Raw genomic sequence first — 24,480 nt, forward strand, 5'->3', positions numbered from 1 at the left:
GTGGAATTTCACAGTAAAGCTGCATGAATGTGTGCAAACATGAGTGCACCCGACTGCTCTAGAGAGGACTCGGCAGAAACACCCCGTCACAGAGAAATCTACACAATCTTTTGGGAGTGTAAATTAAAACCTCTTAAATCCACATATACACAAGCATACCATTTACTTTATAGTAAACAAACTATTTAAATCAATGAAAAAGATTCTGCAGTATTAGCCTAACACGCCAACCCATGCAACTTGTTCTGCATGGCAGCCCTGGACACACAGCTCCACAGCGCCTCCTGCTGGTTGGGTACAAAGGCTGTTGGCACTGATCAGAATGACAGGTCCTGCCAGATGACTTTCCCAGCAGTGTGAGCTCATGTGTGAGGTGGTGTGAGACTCGAGGTGAAGCTGTACGATCTGTCCCTGCCGTAACGGCTCTGGGCGAATTGCTGTACCAGGAATGCTCTGCAGCCGGCTGTTCTCTCTGGCGCCTCCAGGTGGCGCTGCAGGAGGAGGGAAGGGGGGGGGGGTCACAGACACAGGGTGGTGGGAGTGACTGAGCCTCCCCCATGACTCTCCCTCCCCCAGCAGGGTCCCCACACCGCCGTCACACCCTTCCCCGCGGGCCCAGTTCAGACCCGTCCCCACACAGCCGCGCAGGGGGAAACTAGCCGGGAGGCAGAGCTGACGAGATCAAGCAGTATCCAAGACGACTGAAAACACAGGAGAGCAGGACGACGGTTTGATTTTTTTATTTCAAATTTGGTCTTTTCTCATTTTTTTTGTACCAACAACAGAAGTACAGCCGCACAGACCCCGTGTGTCACCACCCACCCCCACCCCCCAGCCTCAACACACAGGCCCCCCCCCTCGGGACACAGACCTGTCGGCAGCCGCTTGCCTGCGGGCCGAGTCAGACCGGGCCGGTCCAGTCCGGGCGTCAGGACTCTGCAGCCCAGCAGCGGCCGAACGAGCGCCTGGAGCACACGGCCCTCCCAATCGCTCTCCCTCCTCCCCGCGGAGCGCGGCCGAGGAGGAGAGAGGCGGCGGCTCAGGACCGGCTACTACCCTGCCCTGTAGAGGGCGCCACCCCCACCCCCCCCGCGACCCGACGACCCCCCCAGCTCTCCTGTCCCCCCCCCCGCTGCTGGCCCGCCCCTCAGGAGGGAGCCGGAGCGACACCTCTTTGTGACGTTAACGAGGGGAGGGAACGTGCGCCGTCTCCGGGGGCTCGGCAGCGGGCGGCGCCGCGGCGCGCCTACAGGGCGTCCAGCAGGCTGTCGATGCGGGCGACCAGGTCCTGGCGGCGGCCGGCCAGCTGCCGCTCGCTCTCGACGTACGCCTCCTTCTTCACCTTCCCCGCCACCAGCCGCTCGGCCTCCTGGCAGGACCGCGCCACGTGCTCCCTCACCTGCCCGTCCAGCTTCTGGATCTCGCCCACCTGGGGAGCGGCCAGACAGAGGCCGGTCAGAGAGGCGTCCCACCGACTTCACCCCCACCCCCTCAGAGAGGCGTCCCACCGACTTCTGCCCCACCCCCTCAGAGAGGCGTCCCACCGACTTCTGCCCCACCCCCTCAGAGAGGCGTCCCACCGACTTCTGCCCCACCCCCTCAGAGAGGCGTCCCACCGACTTCTGCCCCTACCCCCTCGCCCACCCCCTCAGAGAGGCGTCCCACCGACTTCACCCCCACCCCCTCGCCCACCCGGTCAGAGAGGCGTCCCACCGACTTCACCCCTGCTCCGACGCTCATCCCCCGGCCACCCCCCGCGCTCCCCCCACTCCCCTCCTCACCTTGTCCGCGAGGTCGGAGCCCTCCGCCTTGAGGCGCGCCTGCAGCGACGCGATCTCGTTGGTCAGCGCGCGGTGCTCCGCCTCCAGGGTCTTGCGGCCGCTGTTGAGTGCGCCGCTGTCGCGCGACTGCTTGTACTTGTTGACGGCCTCGTCGAAGTGGCGGTACAGGCCCAGCCGGCGGTTCACCAGGGTCAGCACCTGCTCCGTGATGGACGCCACCTTCATGCGCACCTCGGCCGCAGGGTCCTGGGGAGATCGAGAGAGAGCAGAGCTCTTCAGAGCCAGCAGCAGGCCAAGACCAGACAGGTACCACTTCACACACAGAGCGGCGGGGGTGTGGAACAGCCAGGACAACAATCTGGCTTCCCCCAAGTAACGTCCGAATATTATCCGGGGATCAAATCAGCTAATGAGGTCCCCCTTACCTTGGTGATGGAGAAGTCGAGGCGCACGTACACTATGACGGTGAAGAAGAGGATGTAGAAAGCGCCGACCACCAGCAGGGGCTCCTGCAGCATCAGGATCTTGTTGAAGGTGTAGTGGACCTGAGAGAGACAGACAGCGGTGACCACCCCCTCTCCCTGTGCTCGACTGGTCTCCCCTGGCGGCTCCGCGGCTCAGGGCTCACCACCATGTCCTGGATGTGCTGCTCCACGAGGTTGGTCTTGGTCGCCACGACGACGGGCCTGCCGAAGGTGTCCAGGTAGGTGTAGTGCAGCTGGTCGGGAATGCGGTCGATGGGGTAGGGAGTGTCCACATGGATATTCCTGCAAGGACACCAGGGATCATGATGGAGCATGGCATGCAGGCCGGGCCGGGCCGAGCCGAGCCAGCAGAACGCCTGCCCAGGCAGCGCGGGACTCACCTGGCTCCCTCGGGCAGGATGATCTTCAACGTGAGGGAGTCCATCACCTGGTCGTCAAACACGTGGTCCACCAGCCGCATCTTCAGAGCGTACTGGTCACCTGAGGGAGAGCAGGTGGGAGAGTGTCAAGAGAGCGTACGCGAGTGTGTGCGTGTGTGTGCCCCAGAGCCAGTGTGTGAGCAGGTCAGAGCTGGAGTGTGAGTGTGAGTGTGAGTGTGTGGTGTCCCAGAGCCAGTGTGTGAGCAGGTCAGAGCTGGAGTGTGTGTGTGTGTGTGTGTGAGAGAGCAGGTCAGAGCTGGTGTGTGTGGTGTCCCAGAGCCTGTGTGTGTGTGTGCGTGTGCTGTGTGTGTGTGTGTGTGTGTGTGAGAGCAGGTCAGAGCTGGTGTGTGTGGTGTCCCAGAGCCTGTGTGTGTGTGTGTGCTGGTGTGTGTGTGTGTGTGTGTGTGTGTGCTGGTGTGTGTGTGTGTGTGCTGGTGTGTGTGTGTGTGTGTGCTGGTGTGTGTGGTGTCCCAGAGCCAGTGCGTGTGCTCGTCTCTCACCCAGGGTGTAGAGGTACTCGTAGCTGGGCAGGTTGTACCCGATGATGTAATGAGTCTTCCAGCCTCCGAACAGCGGGAAGCGTGGCCGGATCTCCATCTCCACGGAGTCCTCCAGCACCAGCAGGTGGGAGGTGGAGATGTTGCCGATCTCGTCCCGGTAATAGACGTCCTGGGCCGCAGCCGGCAGGATGGTCTGTTCAAGACAGAGCAAGAGAGGGGATCAAGCCCACCCTGGTCTCCAGAGCCCCCCGACGCCCGCGCTCCGGCTTTCCAGGAGGGAACGGGCAGTCCTCAGGAGAGCCGCAGCGTCCTCTGGAACGGGACCACTCCGGTCTCGGAGAGAGGGGCCTGACGAGCACAAGTCGAGACCCTACTGTTCTCGAAACCCTCCACGTCACCCCAGCGGACGTCTTCAGAGCAAACGGAGAAACAGGCGGGAACAACGGGGAGGAGCATTCAAAACCCAGAGCAGGAGGCGCTTCTCTGCACCGAGGGTGGTGGGAGAGTGGAGCGAGGGCGGCCCAGCCACGCCGCTGAAGCTGAAGCCTGAAGGGCCGCCTCTCCTTCGGGACCCGGGTCCCCAGGGCCCTCCCCCGCCTGCGGGGTACCCCTCACCCCCTCAACGCACCTTGAAGGACTTGATGGAGGAGACGCCGCTGTCGGACTGGCGCTGGTAGTCGTAGCGGGAGAAGGGCCCCCGGAGCGTGGCGCCGGTGTGGCGCAGGTCCACCGTCTCCTCCACCGCGATGTTGCCCCAGTGCGACACCTCGATGGTGCGCGTGAGGCTGCTGATGGTCAGGAAGGGGCTGTTGTTCTCGTAGTGGATCTTCATGGCGTCCTGCAGGGAGGAGGGACGCAGAGCCGGTCAGCGAGGAGGAGGAGCAGCAGCAGAGCCCCCGGGAGGGTCGCCGGCCGTCACCCGCCCCCCACTGACCGGCCGCTGACCCCTCCCACCCTGCACCCGCCCCAGAACCGGCCGGTGTCGGAGCCGCTCCTCTCCTGGGGCCCCTGCGCGCCCCCGGGCGAACACCCACCTGGCTGTAGGGGGCGACGTCGCGGAAGGGGCCGTACTCGATGACCTCCTCGCTCCGGCTGGGGCTGCCCAGCTTGGTGTAGCTCTCCACGGTCTTGGAGGCCAGCCGCACGCGGGTGCTCTGCGCGCGCGTGGCGTAGGGCGAGTACAGGTAGTGGCTGCCCTCGAAGACCACCAGCTGGCGCTCGGCCTGCGTGATCCGGGTGGGGAAGGGCCGCAGCACGTGGGTGAACACCGTCTCCACCGCCACGCGCAGCCGGGCGCCCCCCGCCAGCGCCGAGGGCAGCTGCGCCCGGAAAAACCTGCCGCTGGGGGACAGAGGGACGGGAGGGACAGGCGTTGGAGCCGGGAGCAGAGGAACCGGCGGGGCAGCAGGGCCCGGAGCGGGTCGAGCCACCGGTTCCGTTAACGAACTCCCCCCCCCCTGCAAGACGCTGGGAGCTCACCTTTGACCTCTGACCGTCGTCTCCTGCAGCTCCAGGGCGCTGTCCTCCTCTTCCTCGCCCTTCACCTGCCAGACACAGAGCAGCGGTCAGCCCCGGGCGCTCTCCTGCCCGACCCTGAACCCCTGTACCCCTGAACCCCGGACGGGCAGCCCTACTCCCCAGGAACAGGGCGGGTTCCTCGGGCCGGACAGGAACCCCTGAACCCGGGAGGACTGCGGCAGCCATGAGGCTCAAGATTAACGTTTAAATCTTAGTCTTGGTGGGGGGGGTAGGGATAGGGGTCTGGTATTTTTTTTAAGACCAATCACAGAGCCTTGCAGACTCTTCCTTGCGCGCGCACCGCCCCCCCGGAACCCGTCCGCGAGCGCCAGCGCGAGCCGAGTGCTTACGTGTCACAGAGCGGCTCGAGGACCGCCGAGGAGGCGGGGGCACGCGGAAGCCGGAGCCGTCAAGCTCACACGCAGCAGTGGACACGGTCGGTGTCCGGGTGCTTGTTTTTAAAATGCATCCAGAAGTTTAACCACACAAAACAAGAAGGTTATATTTTCTGACTGCTGATTTATTCCCCACCACCCAATTAGCTCAGGGTAGCAACGCTGCAGTTTAAAATGTCTCCTGCGCCGGCTGGGGTAATCGCATAAGCCAACGTGCAGAGAAGACCAGTTTAAAACTTAATGCACAGCCATTCAGCACCACAACGTGCGAAAAGCCTTGAGCTCTGTCCTGCACGTTATAGTTATACAAAGTCATAGACCACACACGTTACAGTATTTCCCCGGACTGAGAAGCAATGAAGTCAACGCTCATCTAACTTGATCACTCGAGCGGTTGAGGAGTTTTTCCCCCAACAGGCGTGTGTATTATCTGCGCAGTAACCATTATGGCGAGTTTAACTACCGTCTCCCCCCACGCCCGGTACCCTGCTCAGAGCCGCTGGAACAGGCCCGTTTCTCCCGCAGACGCTCACCGTCACCCCGACGAACGCCAGGTGTCCGGCGAGCTCCGGCTCCAGCGCCACCACGAAGCTGTGCGCCGGCGAGGCGCCCTGGTTGGCCAGCAGGATCTCCGCGGTGATCTTGGCGAGGTGGGAGCTGAGGTCCACCGTGCGCTTCACCTCCTCGTTCACCAGGGAGGCGTCGGGCGCTTCCGCGCCGCACAGACCGGCGACGAGCAGCAGAAAGCCGGGGACGGACCAGCCCAGAGCGGGGCGCTGCATGATTTACAAGCCGAGCCGGGCAGCTGCTTCTGCACGCAGAGAGAACTTCGAGATCAACGGTGATCACGAAGAGGGACGGATTTTATCGATCTAATGCTTTTGCTTCTTTCAATTTAGTTACGGCGCCTCCAAAGCCAAGTTTCCGAGCGGTTTTATAGAGGCCGCACTCCGCTTCGCTACACCGCCGCGGTGGGAGCGATGACGCCTCATTCACTCCGCGCACACTCGCGCGCAACATGGCGGCCGCCCTTGCACACGCCCACCCCCGGCGCGCGAGCAGGCCACTGGCGCCATGTTGGCTCTCCAGACGTGCCCCTGTGGCGTCGTGGTGCAGAAAGATTAGAGCCGTAATGGCGCACATACGTGACCAATTTCACAGGGGCCTTTCTAGAACCAAGGGGTCTGGCCATTGAAATCGCCTGAATAAAAATGCTCAGAGCAGCAAAAAAAAAAGAAGAAAGTAAGGCGCCTTGATTTTCATGCTTTGGTCTCGCATTTGTTTCTGTTTTACATATCCAGGGATTTGTCTGGAATAATGACTTTACAAACAAAACCAGACCAGCCAACAACCACGTCACAGCTGGAACTGAACGGCTGTTTCAGTCCATTTAGCCCGGAAACGGAGTGAATTAAACCTATTAAGGGTTCGAAACAAAAGAGCACCATGAGAGCAGTGCCTGTCGCAACAGAGCTTTTGGAATAAAGGAGGCTTTGTGATCCACCACACTCATCCTGCTGTTTTCTGAAAGAAGTCAGGGTATTGGCTTCAACAACATGCCTGGGCAGCTTGTTTCACACTCCCACAACTCCTTGATTAAAACTTTTGCTCTCAGTTTTAAATGCATGTCCACCTAGTTTACAGATAATAATAATATAATAATTGCTTACACTTATATAGCGCTTTTCTGGACACTCCACTCAAAGCGCTTTACAGGTAATGGGGACTCCCCTCCACCACCACCAATGTGCAGCATCCACCTGGATGATGCGACGGCAGCCATAGTGCGCCAGAACGCTCACCACACATCAGCTATCAGTGGGGAGGAGAGCAGAGTAATGTAGCCAATTCATAGAGGGGGATTATTAGGAGGCCATGATTAGTAAGGGCCAATTGGAAATTTGGCCAGGACACCGGGGTTACACCCCTACTCTTTTCGAGAAGAGCCCTGGGATTTTTAATGACCACAGAGAGTCAGGACCTCGGTTTTACGTCTCATCCGAAGGACGGCGCCTGTTTACAGTATAGTGTCCCCATCACTATACTGGGGCATTAGGACCCACAGGGACTGCAGGGTGAGCGCCCCCTGCTGGCCCCACTAACACCTCTTCCAGCAGCAACCTTAGTTTTTCCCAAACAGATGTGTCCTCGGGTCTGTGTCCCTCGGTTCGCTCTGGAGAAGCGCGCTGGCGTGACTCTGTCAGTGTCTCGGAGGATTGTGAAGACAGGTATCTGGTCTCCTCACAGTCCCCCGGCCCAGACTAGAGGTCCAGTCCCTGCAGCTGCTCAGAGCAGGACTGTCCTCTGGGCCCCAGAGTGGATCTGGCTGTTCTTCTCCATTCCAGGCCAGCAACATCTTTTCTAGAATGTGGTGACAGGATTGCAGACAATATTGTAAATCAGGCCTTACTAGTGTATCATACTCTAGCAACATGCCAATAATTAATGCTCACAGAGCTGAATAAAGTTCACGAGGTTCCTTAGGCTTGGCTACAATCATTCCTGTCCATAATGAGCATCATGAGGAGGGTTACCGTGGCAACAAAAGAACTTAAGCATGTCCTAGGAGACTGGTCCAGGGATCTGTCTGGGAGAAGAGGCCAGAATCAGGGGGTGAATCTCAGGAAATAAGAGCTCAATGCAAACCAAAGATGTAGTTCTAAACTCTGAAGGTTATTCTGACAGATATTCAGTAAGCATTCTGTAGAAAATGAGTTTACTTACCCAATTACTTACTGAGTGTTGTAATCAGTACAAATGTGTCGCAGTACAGGAACCCCACCTGCCCTCTCCCTGTGTCACAGTACAGGAACCCCACCTGCCCTCTCCCTGTGTCACAGTACAGGAACCCCACCTGCCCTCTCCCCCTGTGTCGCAGTACAGGAACCCCACCTGCCCTCTCCCTCTGTGTTGCAGGACAACAGTCATGGAGTCTGGCTAAGGAGCCTTCATCAGGCAGGAGGCATGAGGATGTTTCCTTCCAGCAGGGAATAAACCTTCACCTGTTTCTCTGCAGCCTACGCATGCTGACACAGCTTCAAGTCTCTTATTGTTTCATTGATATATTGTTAATAAATCAGATATAAATTTGAAAGGCAAGAAAGGCCATATAGAGGAAACTGCAGTTTATAATTATGGTTAATATTTATATCGCTTTGATTCCTTAGCTGTCTGAAATTCCTACTGCCCTTCCTGCTTTCCTAATCTCACATTCTCTTCATCCCTGAGCTCCTGCCGTTTAAGAAGTCAAGGACTTCTGACGTTTTCTAGAGAGGCGCTGTGATGTTGTGACCGTGCAGTCGGCGCACTGGGTTGCACCTGCTAAGATGACAGCAGAGGCTCCGCTAAACAATGGCTGCGTGTCTGCAGATGTGAAGCCGCAGGTCACGCTGTTGATTAATAATTCATGAGCGGGGCGGGACAGGCGGGGTTTACGGCCCGGCACGTACGGGCGTGGTTACGAGCTTTAGCCAACGGGACGGCAGATGCAGAGCCGTGGGCGGGGACCAGGGGCGGGGCCCCGTCGGGCGTGCGGGATGACGTCAGCGGCCCGCTGACACAAGGGGTTGTTTTGGAGGAAGTGAGGGAGCGCGGAGAGACAGAGAAAGAGACATAGGTCGTGCACAAGGGGTCGGAGAAGACAGGAAAAAAAACTAAACAAATAAGGCTGCAAAAATCACCAAGGAAAGCGCAGCTTCTGTACTCGCGGCGGAATCACGCCGAGAGCCGAGAGAGGTGCCTCGGAGGAGGAGTGACGGGGATTGTGCGGACTGTTGCCCCAGTGTCGAGCTGAGACCGCGGAGAAGAGGCTGTGGGTTTCTATCTCATTAACACGACCTCGACCAGCGCCTCTGGGGATCCGGGTGAGTTTGTCCCGCAAGCTTGCGCGGGGAGCCGCTGTCTGCCAGCGGCGGGTGGGGGGAGCGCAGGCAGGGAGGCGAGCCTCGCCGGAGGAGGCCCTGTTGCGCCGGGGCTCGGAGCTGGGGAGAGGCCGGGGCTCGGAGGCGGCCGGGCCGGCCTGCACCCTTACCTCCCGCCGGTGCGGACCTTGGACTGGCCGTGGCTGTGTGCCACAGGGCCGGGCAGCCGGTGGCGGACGGGTGCGGGGGCCGGTCAAATGCAGACCGGGGATGGAACCGGGCCCGTAGGACACGGAGGAGCCCCTTGTCCGCGGAAAATTCCTGGAAAACAATGGCCTGTCGGGCGTCGTTTCCAGTCTGTGTCCGTTATTCTGTTATTCGTGGCAGTAGGAGTTTGTCACCCCTGCGTTTATGTCGGACTGGGGGTGTTGTGACCGTCGACCGTGACATCAGAGAGGTTGAATCGGTCGAGACCCCGCCGAGCTGGTCCGGGTGGCAAGAGGCGACATTGTGCTTTCCGGTTAGGGGCAGGAGTCCGGTTCTGAACCTGTTACCGGACCGGCGCTGCCGGCCGGGCAGCTGCTGTGACATCTGGACGCGCTCGGATGTCGGAGCAAGACGCAGCGACTGGAAAGAGGCCTCAGCTGTCGGCGGTGATCTCTCGCCAGCGAAGGAAGCAGATTCTCCTTGGCAAAAAAAAAAACTCTCAGACCATGTGATCCGACTTTTCTTAGTGTCATGGGTTGCAGATTAAATATGGAAACGCCAGATTGAGGAAATCAGTCCCGATGCTGGGAGACACTGGAGAGAGAAATCGGAACACGTCTGTGCTGTGATCAGTCCACTCCATCCCGTATCTCACATCAATATTAAATCGTCTTCCTTTAAAAAAAAACACTTTTTCTTCTTCTGTCGGATGAGCTCAGGGGCGGCTCTGTTCCGTCTTTCCTGCAGTGTGTGGGGCCCTGAGCTCACTGCGATCTGCCAGAGTCTGGGTGTGTGCTTGTACTCACAGTCTGCAAAGGTTTGTTTAGTACTAGTTCAGGTAAAAAAATCCTTCAGTCTGAAAGCACAGGCTGGAAGCTGCTGGTCCTGATGCCTGTCGTGGCTGTGAGCAGCAGGCTGTCTGCTCAGTGGTCCGCGGGTTGATGGTGGTCTTGACACCCCTGTATGGGCTTGGCCTCGGGTGATCCCCGGGTATGAACAAGGGGTTACCTCGGGTCCTCCAGCACTTCGGGCGAACGGGATGTGTGAGCGTGGTGGCTGGGCTTCGAGGCTGCACCTCCAGACCAAACTAAGAGTGCAGGGGCTGCGGACCACCTGACCCAGGGGAACAGCAGCAACACTGCCCAGAGGAAACGACCGGAGAGTCTTGTCCAGCACTGTGTGGGTCGGGATGTTCTCTGGACACTGGTCAGCCCTGTTCTCAAGATGCTGTCCAGACACTGTGGTCAGCTCAGCCCAGGTGTCAGGCCACTCAGCGGACACTATGGCCAGATCAGCCCTGGTCACTCATGTCTCAGGTGGCTCTCTGGACACTGTGGTCAGTTCAGCCCTGGTCACTCGTGTCTCAGGCCACTCAGCGGACACTGGCCAGCTCAACCCTGAACTGGATTGATCCTGACACCTCAGTCCAGCAGGTTTTCTTGGACTTTTTGATAACTAAGTTGTAATAACTCTGTAATAACCTCCCAGCAGATTCATGCCAGTGAAGGGAGGTTCCGTCGTGTCACCAGCACAGATCTGACCAACCTCCGGCCGGGCGGTGGCTCTGGAGGGCCTGATGCAACACAGACAGACACTCGTCTGCAGCAGAAGAGCTCCGCAGTGTTTCTAAACACCTGTGTCACTCGTGACGCAAGCTAGGCTCAAGCATCTTTCCACGCTCAGTGGGCAGGATCTGTGTGGGGGGGTTCAAGTGCAGCCTCGTCAGATCCAGGGGCTGCCAGTGATGGAGTTCACAATCTGCAGGGCGCAGAGTTCTGATGAGACCCTGCAGTTACACCCAGGTCTCCTTGCAGAGGCACCAGAAGTATGGTACCTGTTTTCGGTTGGGCCACCCTAGACACCCATCACGCGCCCAGACTGTTCTGGCACCAGAGCCTGGAACAGAGAGAGCGTTTGAGTTCTGTGTGAAGTGCTCTCTGATTCACATGAGAACACTTGCAGTGCTCTACAGACGTGGTTGGGATGTTTTTTTTTGGAACTGTGAGATGTTGCATGAATTTTATTATGGATACAGAACTGTGAATTACAGAGACATGCTTCCAGCACACAAACAAACTTAGACAAACAAGATAAACGCGGAGTGCTGCAGCCCAGTTTTGACTGAGTCTACCAGCGCAGCGTGTTGGTAAACTGACACGTTGGTTTGGTGTTTGTTTTTCTAACTGGTTACCCAGAATTCAAGAGAACTAGGGTTGTTTACTGAAGTCCAGACAGTAGGAATTCCTTGTTTTTACAGTTGAGTGTTACCCTGTAGCGGAACCTCTCTGCGCTGTCATTGTTGTCAGTGGGGCAGCTTGAGGGGCTGGACATGGCGGTGAAGCCCATTTCCTATTCAGCCTGGCCTGTAATCCTGCTGTGGAACTCGTTTGGCAGAGAATAACATGGCAGCTGAGCTCAAAATGCTTGTTTTTAGCCTGTACGCCTGGCTTTCCAAAGGAAGGCTGCTGATGTAACCTTTCCGAGTGTCTCTTTTTTTTCACTGCCTCCGAGTGCGAGAGCAGATCGCAGGCCGGCCGTGCTGCGCAGTGCTGCCCTCTCTGGTGGCTGGGGGGGGGGGTGCGCCGGCCCGGCTTCGTTCACAGGCAGGTGAACTTGTGATGGCCGAGTTGTCCCACCTGGGAGAGGCAGCCTGGCCTGTACAGCAGGGGATGCTGTGGGCTCCGGCTCGGTGGGCCACACAGGTCTGTGAAGGACAGGCCCTCAGCTGCCTCTTATCCTGCTGCAGGAGCCTGCAGTCTGTAGCGGAACGGGCAGCACTGTTGTGCTCCAGTGTGGTCGAGTCTGGAGGGACTGGGGCTGGGCAGCGCTGGGGGCTGTATGCAGCAGTGTTTGTCCTAGCTGTGTTGTTGAAGCTGCTTTGTTGCTGTTGCTGCCTCCCCGACCGTGACGGAGGGCTGGATTTCTCAAGGGCGCGGGCGGTAGAGTAAACAGGGTTGTTGCCCTGGGCTCGGTCCTCCAGCTGCGTCTTGGACACACTGGCCCCTGGTGCCAAGACCTGCTAGGTGCCTGTGTTGCTGTCATCTCTGTCTGGGTATGTAGGTGGGACACAGACGCCTCGTTCTGTGGGAGGTGTGTGGTCGAGGGGTCGGTGGTGACCCCGGTCAGGCGAGGGAGAAGAGGCTGCGCGTCTCTCCTGTCCTTCCTTGGGCTCAGAGGAGCAGGATGCTCTCCGGCTATGGGGGTGCGATTGTTCGGCTCCCAGGTTGTTCCTCCAGCCCGGAGCTGCTCAGCCCCCCTCTCCGTCGGAGGGCGTTTGTAGACGGCAGCGTGCTGTTTGTCGAGGGAGGCAGGAGCTCCCAGGGTCTCTCTGGAACGTGACGGGAGTTTTCCTCCACTCTGGCTCCTGCCTGCACTGATCTGACAGGGTCAGGGTGCTCACCCTGTGGTCCATGTGGGTCCTAATGCCCCAGTGTAGTGATGGGGACACTGTACTGTAAACAGGCACCGTCCTTCGGATGAGACGTAAAACCAAGGTCCTGACTCTCTGTGGTCATTAAAAATCCCAGGGTGTTTCTCGAAAAGAGTAGGGGTGTAACCCCGGCGTCCTGGCTAAATCCCCATTGGCCCTTACCAATCATGGCCTCCTAATAATCCCCATCTATGAATTGGCTTCATCACTCTGCTCGCCTCAACACTGATAGCTGATGTGTGGGGAGCGTTCTGGCGCACTATGGCTGCCGTCGCATCATCCAGGTGGGGCTGCACATTGGTGGTGGTGGAGGGGAGTCCCCATTACCTGTAAAGCGCTTTGAGTGGAGTGTCCAGAAAAAGCGCTATATAAGTGTAAGCAATTATTATTATTATTATATCTGGATAACAAAGTGACTCCAGCGTAAACCCCTGGTTTCACAGAGCTCCAGACAGCACACGAAAGGGTCCCAGTTTTATTGAGAGGGGGAAAAGGACATTGAAACTTGTGTGTTGTGGAATGCAGGTATCGAGTTCAGGGAGCTATCCAGTTGACTGTTTATCAATCTCTGCCTTTCATGGTGCAGTGCCCTGAGGCGTGATTGTAGTTTGTCACGGGTTAGAGTTGTTTATAAAATCCAGCTCCCTGCTGGAGTCGGCGCTTCATGGCAGCTGACATGCCCAGTGGACGGGGTCGCCGTGTTCCAGCGGAGCAGCGCAGGCACGAGCAGTTGGGAAAGACTGGAGTTGTTGTTTCTCTCCAGATTGTGTAACAGGGCACAAGCTGTTCCCAGAGAGCCTCAGGATACTGACACAACGCTTCCTGGTCTGGCTATTCAGATGTAGTGCACAGGCCACAGCCTCTGGCCAATCAGAGCTGGAGTGGGCGTGGTCCCGGTCAGCCCCACCCCTTCCTGGGGGGTTGTTGATTGACACTGGGGCTCTACACAGAAGGCCTCTCTGGGGCAGTGTCTGCCCCAGGGCATTGTTGATGTTTGACCCTGTTTGTTCATGATCTAAATTAAAAGTTGAAGCAATTTTTTAAATCCTTTAGACTATATTAAATTGCTACAGGTTTTGGTGATATTTGAAAAATGTCACGGAGTAGGTGATCATGGTTGCATCAGTATGTGTGTCTGGCAGTGTGTGTGTGTGTCTCGGCCTCCCTCCCTCGTGCCTCAGCAGCTGATGCACCACATGACGGGCGTGTGAGCGGCGCTGTACAGCCCCACACTCCTGCTGTCCTGGGCCGGGAGGCAGTGTCCTCACCCCACGAACACTGGAGCTGCTCCCTGGACCAGGGGGTCCTTCCTGTCTCTCATTCTGTCTCCCCGGCGCTGGGGCAGTCCGGCAGAGCTCCAGGGAAACGAGCTGACTGTCTCTCCAGCCATCAAGGATGGCTGTGTCACAGGTCAGAGGTCACCACCACCTGCTGGCAGTCTAGTCTGTGTGAAGGGACAGAAGCCAGGAGCAGTGTTTCTCGGGGGGGGAATGAAGGCAGGAGCTGTGTTTCTCTGTGGAGGTGTGGGCAGGAGCTGTGTTTTGATCTCTGATGGATACAACTGTTCCTCACGTGTGCAGTGTGTTATTTCACTTATTTCAAATATCCTCTTCATGTCAGCCATGGCTTATTAAAACAAATATTTAAAAAATGCAGCTCGGTCACTAGAAAAATTCCAAATGCATGGACTGTAGATTCCTCAAGGTTGCAATCAAAATCACTTGTTCTTTAGGACACTGGCTTTTGCCATGCTGTCTGTCTCTGTGGAGCTGCTTTTCATACATGATCAGATAATAGACGACAGGCATTTTCATCATTTTCATCGACAAAATTAAGACTATATGTAAATGAAACAACAGTTTAGATAAAATATATCGTTTGCAGACAGCCACTGTGATCCTGTACTGTCCTCCCGATGGTCACCACAGCCAGGCCATGCAGATGGGCTGACACAGGCAGGCCTGGCTCTTCAGATAGGATAGCCTCAGTGACCACAGCCTGGCCAGGGAAACTGGACACAGGCAGACCTGGCTGACCAGAGAGGATACTTGTGCTCCCATGGCAATGTTCTCGGACACAGAAACATAATTGTACCTTTTACTGTGCTGTACAATGCACCACAATAAGAGAAACATTCTTCCTAAAAACAGCTGTTCACATCCCAGAATTTCCACACCTGCCAGACTGCCAGAAAAAGCTCTGAATCTGAGTCGGTTTGGCAGAACTGACGGTCCGGTCCACAGTGAGCGCTGTAGCTACCTTGGTCTGCACTGCTCAGTTGTGCCAGAGGAGAGGGAGACCACAGGGGTGGGTTTTTCTGTGTGGCACCTGCATCTTACTGCTGGCTCGTCTAGTTTGCATGTCTGTACACATAACTCTGTTTTGTTTTATTGATATTTTCCTCTGTTAAAATAATGTGAATTTAACTCTTTCACTCTTGTTGCTTTAAGTTTTGTTTTTCTAGGCTGTAGTAGTACACAAGTGATTGTTTCTGGTTGGTCACATGTTTTGGCAGCATTGTGGATGTGCCAGGCAGAAGGGATGTTCGGCTGTCCAGCCAGTAGCTCATTGATCCCAGGAGCTCATCCAGCTGTGTCTTGAGAGAAGACAGGCTATCGGTTTCAACAGCATGGCTGGGCAGCCATTTCATACTCCCTTGTGGAGCGAGACAGGGAAGGGGCTCTTCCAAACTTGAGTAATGCCCCAAGCCCCTTGGTCTAAAATTCATGTTTCATTGCTGATTTTGAAGGCAGGGGCCTTTTAGATGGGTTGATTTTGTCTGTGCCTTTGAAAGTTTTTAGTAATTGACTAGTGGGGTCCCAGCCTTCTCTCCTCAAGTGTGAAGCGGTTCGGTCAGCCTTTCAGCCGTGTGAGCTGGAACGGTCTGGCTGCTGTTCTGTGGGCTCTTTCCAGAGCAGTGCTGTCGTTTCTCCGGGTGCCCAGTGTAGTTGGGAATTGGACAGGAGGGGAATGTGTCCATGATGAGTCTCTGCACACAGACAGGAAAGTCACTCTGACTCGAACCCCGCTCATCTGCGCAGCTGCGCTGTGACTCCTGTCTCTGGCTCGAACCCGGCTCGTCTGTGCAGCTCGTCAGGGTGCTCACCTGATTGTAAACACTGCACTCTGGTCACAGGAGCCCACAACCACCCCAGTGAAGCGAGATTGCTGACTTGTGCAGGGAACGGTTTTAATTAGTGACACAATCTAATTTTATTAATTATTCCAAGAGAAATTTCTTGTTTTAATTCTGCCAGCGTGTTGGGTATCTCGTCCTGGTTCAGCTCTGACTGCCTGCAGCGTGTGAGCTCCTGCTGTCTTCAGGCATCTCCCCCAGGCCCAACTGTAGGTATCGGTCGTCTGCATCTTCTGTATGTAAGGTGCAAGTCCAGATGCTCTTAGGCAATGCAATGTTTGGGTCTCCTCTGTTTCTTGCTTGGTGTTGTGCAATAATCTGTTCTCTGTCAAGCCCCTTAACTGCCAGTGCCTAAAACCCGCAGAGCTCCATGGAGACCCACCCAGGACCAGTCCGCCCCCTGTGTCCTGTGAAGCTCAGATTTCCAGCTCTTTTCTGCTGGTAATCTGGGATTTTTCCCTCTTTCTTGCAGCTCCGACAGAATGACGTCCAGGAAGAAGGTGCTGCTGAAGGTCATCATCCTGGGAGACTCCGGGTGAGTGAGTGTCCGAGCGCCGCCCCCCCATCTCTCCTGCCTGCCGGGTCGCTGGTCTCCCTTCACCCCCCCTCGACCCGGTTTGGAAGAGCCCCTTCCCTGTCTCGCTCCACATCTTCACTCTCTGCCGCTGCCTGCAGCCTTTCACCTTCCCAGTCCTCTCTGGCTCGAACCCGTCTCCGCCTGCGTCCTCTTGCTTCCGTCTGTCCAGCCTGTTCGGAGGCGCCGGCTCGCACTGACCGGCTGGGAGGAGGGCCGATTGTTGCCCCGATCTCAATCCCGTGACAGTAAGCTCAGTCTCTGTGCCTCCTCCCAGGGTGGGGAAGACCTCCCTGATGAACCAGTACGTCAACAAGAAGTTCAGTAACCAGTACAAGGCCACAATAGGAGCCGACTTCCTGACGAAAGAGGTGATGGTGGACGACAGGCTGGTCACAATGCAGGTACCCTCTGTCTGTCTGGACCTCGCTCCTTTCCTCTCTCTCCCTCTCTCTTTCTTTCATCCTCTTTTTCTGTCACCCTCCCTCTCTCTTTCTCTCTTCTGATTACTCCCGACTCTCTCCTCCTTCTTTTCTTCTTTTTCTCTCGATCCCTCAGATCTGGGACACGGCGGGCCAGGAGCGCTTCCAGTCGCTGGGCGTGGCGTTCTACCGGGGCGCGGACTGCTGCGTGCTGGTGTTCGACGTCACGGCCCCCAACACCTTCAAGACGCTGGACAGCTGGCGGGACGAGTTCCTGATCCAGGCGAGCCCCCGCGACCCCGAGAACTTCCCCTTCGTCGTCCTGGGCAACAAGATCGACCTGGAGAACCGCCAGGTGAGCGCAGAGCTGCCGCGTGTGGGCTCTGGGCCGTGGGAGCTGCCCTGCGATGGGTTACCGTGGCTGCGAGTCCGAGTCCGAGCTGTGTGTGACTGTGCTGGTGGGCCCGGGCTTGGGCTCTGGGTGTTTTGGCAGGTCATTCCTGCCACTCCGGTCTGGATCCGGTCCGGACCGGTCCTCTCGGCGTGGTGATGGTAAAGAGCAGGTGGGGGTGTCTCTGTGGGGGGGCTGGCGCGCGCAGGGTCACTCCTGCGAGTCCAGTCTGGCTCGGGTTCTGGGCGCTCTCAGGGTCACTCCTGCGAGTCCGGTCCGGCTGGGTCTTCTCAGCGCAGCGATGGTAAAGACCAGGTGGGGGTGTCTCTGTGGGGGGCTGGCGAGGGAGGGGCTCGCTCTCATGTGTTCCCTGTCTCTGCCGCCTTGCTGTCCCCCCCTCTGCCCCGCGCTGATCCCTCTCTGCCTCCCAGGTCACCACCAAGCGCGCTCAGGCCTGGTGCCAGAGCAAGAACAACATCCCGTACTTCGAGACCAGTGCCAAAGAGGCCATCAACGTGGAGCAGGCCTTCCAGACCATCGCCCGCAACGCCCTGAAGCAGGTGAGCCCCCTGCTGGCGGCCTCGGTACTGCGGAGGGCCCGCTTTCCCTGCCCGGCCTTTGCCCTCCCGGCTCCCGCTAACGATCGCTCTTCCTGTCTCCCCCCTCCTCTCAGGAGACGGAGGTGGAGCTGTACAACGAGTTCCCGGAGCCGATCAAACTGGACAAGAACGAGCGGGCGCGGCCGTCCGCCGAGACCTGCAGCTGCTGAGGAGAGCAGGGGTTCGAGAGGCTTGCCCTGACTGCGCCCTCCATCCCTCCGCCCTTCCCGGCCTTCAGTTCTGCCCCCCTTCTCCCCCGCTGGCCTGGCCTGCAGCTCTGATCCTGTCACCTGCTGTTAATGTTAAAGTAGCGCAAACCTGGTCCCCACACTGTGCTGTCACACACACACACACACACACACACACCACACACACACACAACCATGCAGACTCACCCCCCTTCTTCTCCAACAAAAGCAGAACAGCAGAGCCCCCTCTCCCACAGCCCTGCAGGCGCGCCCCACTCGCCCCTGCTGCGGTGCCCTTGTGTGGGAGAGTTGCTCCTCTCGCTGGCTCCTGCCGCCCGGGCACACGGGTGCTGGGCTGGACAGGGGGTGAATTCCAAGCTCCTGCCCCTCCTCTGCGACCTGGCCAGGCCTGCTGCAGAAGACACGGTGGGAGTCATACGAAGTGAGATTTGGATCTGGTGAAAGGAGTGTGGGGGCACTGCTGCTCTGGGGGCTGGGGTTCCCCTGAAGACGCCCCGACCTGCCCAGGGGGTCGGCTGGGTCCCTGTCCCTTTTAGCACAGTGACTTGTTCCAGTCCTCAGAACGCTTGTTCCCTCGTGTGCTCCAGACTGAACTGTTCGAGGGGTCTTCACGGGAGTCTCCTGGTGGCAGAAACAGATTTTCCTCTCTGGTTTAACCCCAGTGCAGGTCTCCCTGCCCGCAGGATCACGGGCCTCTCCTGTGCCCCCCCCTCCTCCTCCTCCTCCTCGTCCTCTCCGACCTGCCCTCTGTGTCCCTTCGGCACCTGTTTGACAAGAACCCCACTCCCACTCCACCACCCCCCACTTACAAGTAGAACATGAGGCTCCAGCCACTTCGTCTCATTAGGAAACTTTGATATACAAAAAGTGCTGAAAAACAAGACCAGATTAGAAATATAGAACTTAGAGAAACAGTTAGTTTTCCTATTGCTAATATTAACACTGCTCTCTTCTCACTGCACAGCCTGGCTGTGACTCTTCTCGCTCTGTCCTGTTGTCGTCTACTGGTGAAGGCCGAAGTCTTTCTGTCCGTCTCCTTTTTCTTCCTCTCTCTCTGCAGGTTGCTCAGGTTGGCGAAGGTTTTGTTAAATGCTTGATATTATTTTTAACTGATCGGATAATACCTTTTACACTCTGTTCATGTATTATTATCTTTAGAAAATAATTGCATTACATGGGGAAACAAAAAGAGTCATTCAAACACGGCAAAAAAAGGAAAATACAAAAAAAAACTTCTTGTAAGAGTTCATCATGGTATTATTAATGACATAATACATGCACAGCAGCCAATGATGTTTAAAAATAAGTATTTGGGTTTCAGAATAATAAAAGTTCTTGAATACAAGTGCCCTTGTGTGCTCTTGCTGCAGTGGAGGATGGATTGAGGCAGAGTGAAGTTTGAAAGAGACCAGACACGTGCTTTCATGTGGCTCAGCTGCTAAAGGCACTGTGGGGTTGAGCTGCTATAGCACAGAGGTTGCTGGGATTCCCATGTAGTACTACACAGCTGGCCAAGAGGTCCCGAGTTTGGATGAACTTGAGCTGACCTTTTTCAGTTCAGAGTGCTACAGCCCGAGGAACACCCCTGGCCAGTGAGACACCCCACTCCTCCAGTCAGCATCCACAGTCATTCAGTGAGACACCCCACTCTTCCACTCAGCGTCCACAGTCGTTCAGTGAGACACCCCACTCCTCCAGTCTGCGCCCACTGAGCCCCCAGTCTGTCAGTGAGACACCCCACTCCTCCAGTCAGTGCCCATTCTCCTGTGACCTTGTAGATTTCGATGTCTATTTTGTGGCTGCAGTGGAAAAACAGACCTGTAATGTGCACAGCTGTGGACTGATAGATGCTTGCTGCGGTGACACAGAGCTCCCACAGGGGGGAGCTGCCATGACTTCAGAGGGAAAATGTATTATCCCCTACGTGCATTTTTTTTAAATCAGTAGATGCAAACTGGAGTCGCACAAAGTGAGTCTTGAGGGGCCCTAGTGCCAGTCCTTATGCGAAATACCTGGTGTTCTAGTGGTGTTTCAAGCACTCGTTATCGCAGCGAGCAGCTTGTGTCTCGATTGCTGTTCTGTTTGCAGGGTGGAGAAGGTCTTTCTTGAAAGAGGGGCTGGGAGAACCCCTGTGCCCTACCTCTTCTCCCAGAATTCCTGTACAAACAGACCCAGTCCTGTCTGGGAGCCTAGAGCACGTCAGGCCAACTGAGGGCTGCTGCTGCAGGCTGGGCCATTTGCTGTGTCCTTTCTTCTGAAAGAGTCACAAAGAACAGGCAGGGAAGAAGCATGCAGGACAGTCTGAGGTTGGTATTCATCCACACCTCCCACACAGACCACCCACGGTCCACACCAGCCTAATGTTTCAAAAGCAGAAAAAGATTTCATTCCACAGTTGAGCCTTTTCATTAACAGCCTCCCATCAAAATCTTTTTTGAGTAGGAGGATTGAATAGTCATGGCATAGGAAGCCATAGTACAGTACATGTACAATTACAGTAGCAAGCAGTGGGACTGTCCCAGTACAGTAGGACAGTTCTGTTACAATAGGAGCTACAGTCCCAGTACAGTAGGACACTCCTGTTACAATAGGAGCTACAGTCCCAGTACAGTAGACCAGTCCTGTTGCAATAGGAGCTAAAGTCCCAGTACAGTAGAACAGTCCCGTTACAATATTGGCTACAGTCCCAGTACAGTAGAGCAGTTGATCACGGAAGGAGAACTGATCCGCCGCTCTGAAATACCGGCACCAGCATCAGCCAGCGGAACCGACCCGTTCAACATAGGATTGTCCTGTTCGGAGCACAAATGGAGCGCCAGCGCCCTCTCCCGGCCCCGACCGGAACATGATCAATTCAATTCAATTCAATTCAATTCAAGGTGCTTTATTAGCATGACCGATGGTTACAATCAGTGTTGCCAAAGCAAATAAAAATAATAAAATTAACATGAAACAAAACAAAAACTAAAAGTAAAATACAATCTACAGACATATTACAGACATTTACAACAAGGACATATCATAAAATATTTACATAGGAACAAGTAATAGGTTTATTCCATGCTGAAAAAAAGAAGAAAGAGAACATAACGTTTCGGCCGTGGAGCCTTCTTCAGGTGTGACACCTGAAGAAGGCTCCACGGCCGAAACGTTGTGTTCTCTTTCTTCTTTTTTTTCAGCATGGAATAAACCTATTACTTGTTCCTTTGCAGCCTACGCATGCTGACGCAGCTACCCACCTGAAATATTTACATATACTGTAAACGATCACTCTCGGGTCCGGCGGCCGTGATGTTCCACTGCCAATGAGAACAGCTTAGCAACGGACCGTATCAAGGAGGGGAGGATCCAGGTCCGAGCGCGATCTGATTTATTTATTATACGACTGTGGAACCTGCTGTAGCGAGACAGACGAAGCCATACAATAACAGAAGGCGTGGCCGGAGGTGATGGAAAATATCGTTTTCACTAGGTTCATAAGCTTTAAATTATTTTTTCATATTCATATTTTCATATGGAACTACTTTATATATATAGTGCCTGTAGGATCTATCTTCTCACAGCGCTTCAGCTTCAGCCAGTGCGCTATGGGCGACCTGTGTACAAGGCAGCGACAGGACTGAAAAGCGCGACAATTCAGCCCAGACGCGGTCTAATGTGTAGCCTGTTCACGAATCTGGATCCGGATCTGTACACGCATTCACGAGTGCAGTAAACGTGCAAAGTCCGTGGGATTCAATACTGCAGTGTTTCACGATGTAGCATTACCGCGAAACATCCCAGTGGACACACTCGTGTCAGCGGCTGAACGGCTGTCTTACTCGCTGCCAGTTGGCCGCTTCTGGTGTCGCACCGGGAGCTGACGGAGCTCTTCATTCCACCCGGCAGAAACATGCCGAAAGCGGCCGCGGGGGGGCGCCCGCTGTGTTAGTTACAACAAATTAAACTCGGGATATTTAAAAATCCGCCGGAGCTACCGGACCCCTTGCGCTGCAGTCACAAGGAACCCCCTCTCCGCAGCCGGGGCGTGACGGGGGCTCCCCAGGAGAGCGCCCGTCGTCCCCGCCAGGGCTCCGGGAAGAGGGTGCCCCTATCCTGTGCATCGCAGCGAGCTCGGGGTGCGCTCTCCACTTCCGCGCTTTCCACCCGGAATCCGGGGCGCAGCGCGCGGGCCCGCACCCCGCTCGGCAGGGCGGCGCCTGGGGCTCGCGCCGACGCCCCGAAACCTGCCCGCGCCCCTGGGGCGCGCGAGAAAAGCCCCACGAAAGCAGCTGCAGAAAGCACAACTTTGCACGCGCCGCACAGGCTGCTGTTGTTGTTCTCAACGAGGTCCGCGCCTCGCCTATAAAGCGCGCGACCGCCGCAGCGCGAGAGACTCAGACACAGGCTCGAGCTCCAGCTCCGCGTCTCGCAGCTCACCTGCACCCGGACACACACGCCCACTCCCACTCACATTCCCACGATCACAGCCATGGCCGCAGAGGTCCAGGAAACGGCGCCCGTCTCCGTGCCCGAGGAGGCCCCCGCCGCGCCCGAGAAGAAGCCCACGGCCGCCAGCAAGAGAGCCAAGCCGGCGGGCAGCCCGGCCAAGAAGCGGTCCGGCAAGAAGAAGAACCAGCCGGGCAAGTACAGCCAGCTGGTGGTGGAGACCATCCGCAAGCTGGGCGAGCGCAGCGGCTCCTCGCTGGCCAAGATCTACAACGAGGCCAAGAAGGTGAGCTGGTTCGACCAGCAGAACGGCCGCACCTACCTGCGCTACTCCATCAAGGCGCTGGTGCAGAACGACTCGCTCATCCGCGTCAAGGGCACCGGCGCCAACGGCTCCTTCAAGCTCAACAAGAAGAAGCTCGACAAGCCGGCGGACAGGAGGGGCGCCGGGGCCGCCAAGAGCCCCGCCGCGGCCGCCAAGAAGGCGAAGAAGCCCCCGGAGAAGAAGGCGAAGGCCAAGCCCAGCCCCAAGAAGAAGCCGCCGCAGCAGCAGCCCAAGGCGCCCGGCGCGGCCAAGAAGACGGCCAAGCCAGCCAAGAAGACGGCCAAGCCGGTGAAGAAGCCCAAGAAGGCCAGCAAGCCCGGCGTGCCCAAGGTGCCGAAAGCCAAGCGCGCCTGAGCCGGGCCGGGCCGAACCGTGCCGGCGGATCGGAGATGCTTCTATTTTTGTAAGAGAACAGTGTTGTTGCACGGCGCCTAGCGCTGTCTCCCCAACCCCTGTTGTTGCATATAATGCGTTCGTTTCCGTTTTTTTTTGTTTCGTTTATATATATTTTTTTTAAAAGATGGTTAATCTGCGTGTTTTTTAACGTTTGTACTTGGGTTTGTTTCTAATTGCCGTGGGTGGGGGCCCGGTGCCGAGGATGACGTATTTCTGTACCGGGGCGAGGGCGGAGGAGGGTGGCGGCGCAGGCGGTACGGACCTGGACTCGGTGGTCCCGCGGTCGTGCGTGGGGGCCGCACGGCTGGACAGGGGTGGGCTGCTCGCACTGATTCGCCCGTAGCCTGGCAACCGCCGAGCTTCCGCCGTGCTCGGCCCCTGTGCACCCTGGGACATGTAGTCCGGCTGCGGCTCGAAAGCGGCGCCTGTAGGCGTTTGAGCAGAACCCGCAGGCGGGCTTTAGGGTGGGCGGCAGCTCGGGGAGGGGGAACGGAGTTGAAGGGGTAAACGCAAAAAAAAAATGCTTAAGGTCTGCATCATGTAAGCCGCTTGGTTAGACCTTTTTGCTTTGAGCAGTTTTGAGTAACTTGTCACTTTCTCGGATGACAGCTGCTTAATAAACAATGTTTAAACGCTTGTGAGTGTCCTGCGTGTCTGCTGGGGCGGGGTGGCTGAAGAGGAGATTGAGGGCGGGTCCCGAAGAGCACAACAACGGCGAGCGTGTGCCTTGCATGCAAATATATGAACTGTTTTACGTGGGCACCGCTTTTACATTAAGGAAGCTTACTGCAGTGTAAACATGCTCCTGGAGGGCAGCAGGCTGTCGGGGCGCAGACTCGGCTGCTGCACGTCACGCCTGGGCGGGGCCTGTTGCTGGGGCGACGCTGGACTGACAGGATGATGATGCTCTCTTCCCATTGGCTCTTGAAGTTCCTGCTCTGTCAGTGAAAAGCCAATAGGGAGCCACTATTGCTTCAGTGACAGCCAATCAGAGAGGCATCTGATTTAAATCAAGTGTCAACAGTAGCACATTTGAAAGCGCCCTTTTTCTATTCGGCAGAGGATCAGACCCGTGTCTCAGTGCAGGTGTGGCATTAGCTATTTGTGCATTTCCTGCAGCAGGACAGGGTGACCTTAATTCCTCACTTACCTGTCCAGACAGTAGGCCTGCCAAGGCTCGGGAGGGGGGCTGCTTGTGGGGTTTAGGACTCCAGAGAGACAGCAGCACACTGGACTGGACCAGTGCACAACAGAGCCCAGTGTGCTGACCTCACACACCCACACCTACCCCCACTCTCTGACCTCACACACACACCCACACCCACCCCTGCTCTCTGACCTCACACACACACCCACCCGCTCTCTGACCTCACACACCTTGCCCTTAAGGGCCCATGAGGGAACA

General features: G+C 56.6%; 3 protein-coding genes and 1 long non-coding RNA gene across 4 annotated transcripts; 2 read left to right on the forward strand and 2 right to left on the reverse strand.

Moving 5' to 3' along the window:
- Positions 1-724: 724 nt before the first annotated feature.
- Positions 725-6,145, reverse strand: rpn1 (ribophorin I). The gene is made up of 10 exons (XM_069189661.1): positions 5,632-6,145; positions 4,665-4,729; positions 4,220-4,526; positions 3,814-4,023; positions 3,186-3,378; positions 2,647-2,746; positions 2,410-2,548; positions 2,207-2,326; positions 1,782-2,027; positions 725-1,429 (listed from the first exon to the last, which is right to left on the reverse strand). The coding sequence occupies exons 1-10, from the start codon at positions 5,878-5,880 to the stop codon at positions 1,247-1,249; spliced, it is 1,812 nt and encodes a 603-aa protein (XP_069045762.1). The 5' UTR covers positions 5,881-6,145; the 3' UTR covers positions 725-1,246.
- A 2,502-nt stretch (positions 6,146-8,647) lies between these two features.
- Positions 8,648-19,271, forward strand: rab7a (RAB7a, member RAS oncogene family). Its single transcript, XM_006631068.3, has 6 exons — positions 8,648-8,961; positions 16,204-16,266; positions 16,583-16,709; positions 16,864-17,082; positions 17,550-17,678; positions 17,792-19,271. The coding sequence occupies exons 2-6, from the start codon at positions 16,214-16,216 to the stop codon at positions 17,885-17,887; spliced, it is 624 nt and encodes a 207-aa protein (XP_006631131.1). The 5' UTR covers positions 8,648-8,961; positions 16,204-16,213; the 3' UTR covers positions 17,888-19,271.
- Positions 19,107-24,305, reverse strand: LOC107077449 (uncharacterized). Its single transcript, XR_001478467.2, has 3 exons — positions 24,226-24,305; positions 23,863-24,013; positions 19,107-20,180 (listed from the first exon to the last, which is right to left on the reverse strand). It is a non-coding gene; the product is annotated as an uncharacterized lncRNA (long non-coding RNA).
- Positions 22,282-23,711, forward strand: h1-10 (H1.10 linker histone). The gene has a single exon (XM_006631189.3). It carries the CDS (start codon positions 22,398-22,400, stop codon positions 23,031-23,033), a length of 636 nt encoding a protein of 211 aa, XP_006631252.1. The 5' UTR covers positions 22,282-22,397; the 3' UTR covers positions 23,034-23,711.
- Positions 24,306-24,480: the final 175 nt, after the last annotated feature.

Source organism: Lepisosteus oculatus, chromosome 4 (assembly GCF_040954835.1).
Source record: "Lepisosteus oculatus isolate fLepOcu1 chromosome 4, fLepOcu1.hap2, whole genome shotgun sequence".
In the NCBI taxonomy this organism is placed as follows: domain Eukaryota; kingdom Metazoa; phylum Chordata; class Actinopteri; order Semionotiformes; family Lepisosteidae; genus Lepisosteus; species Lepisosteus oculatus.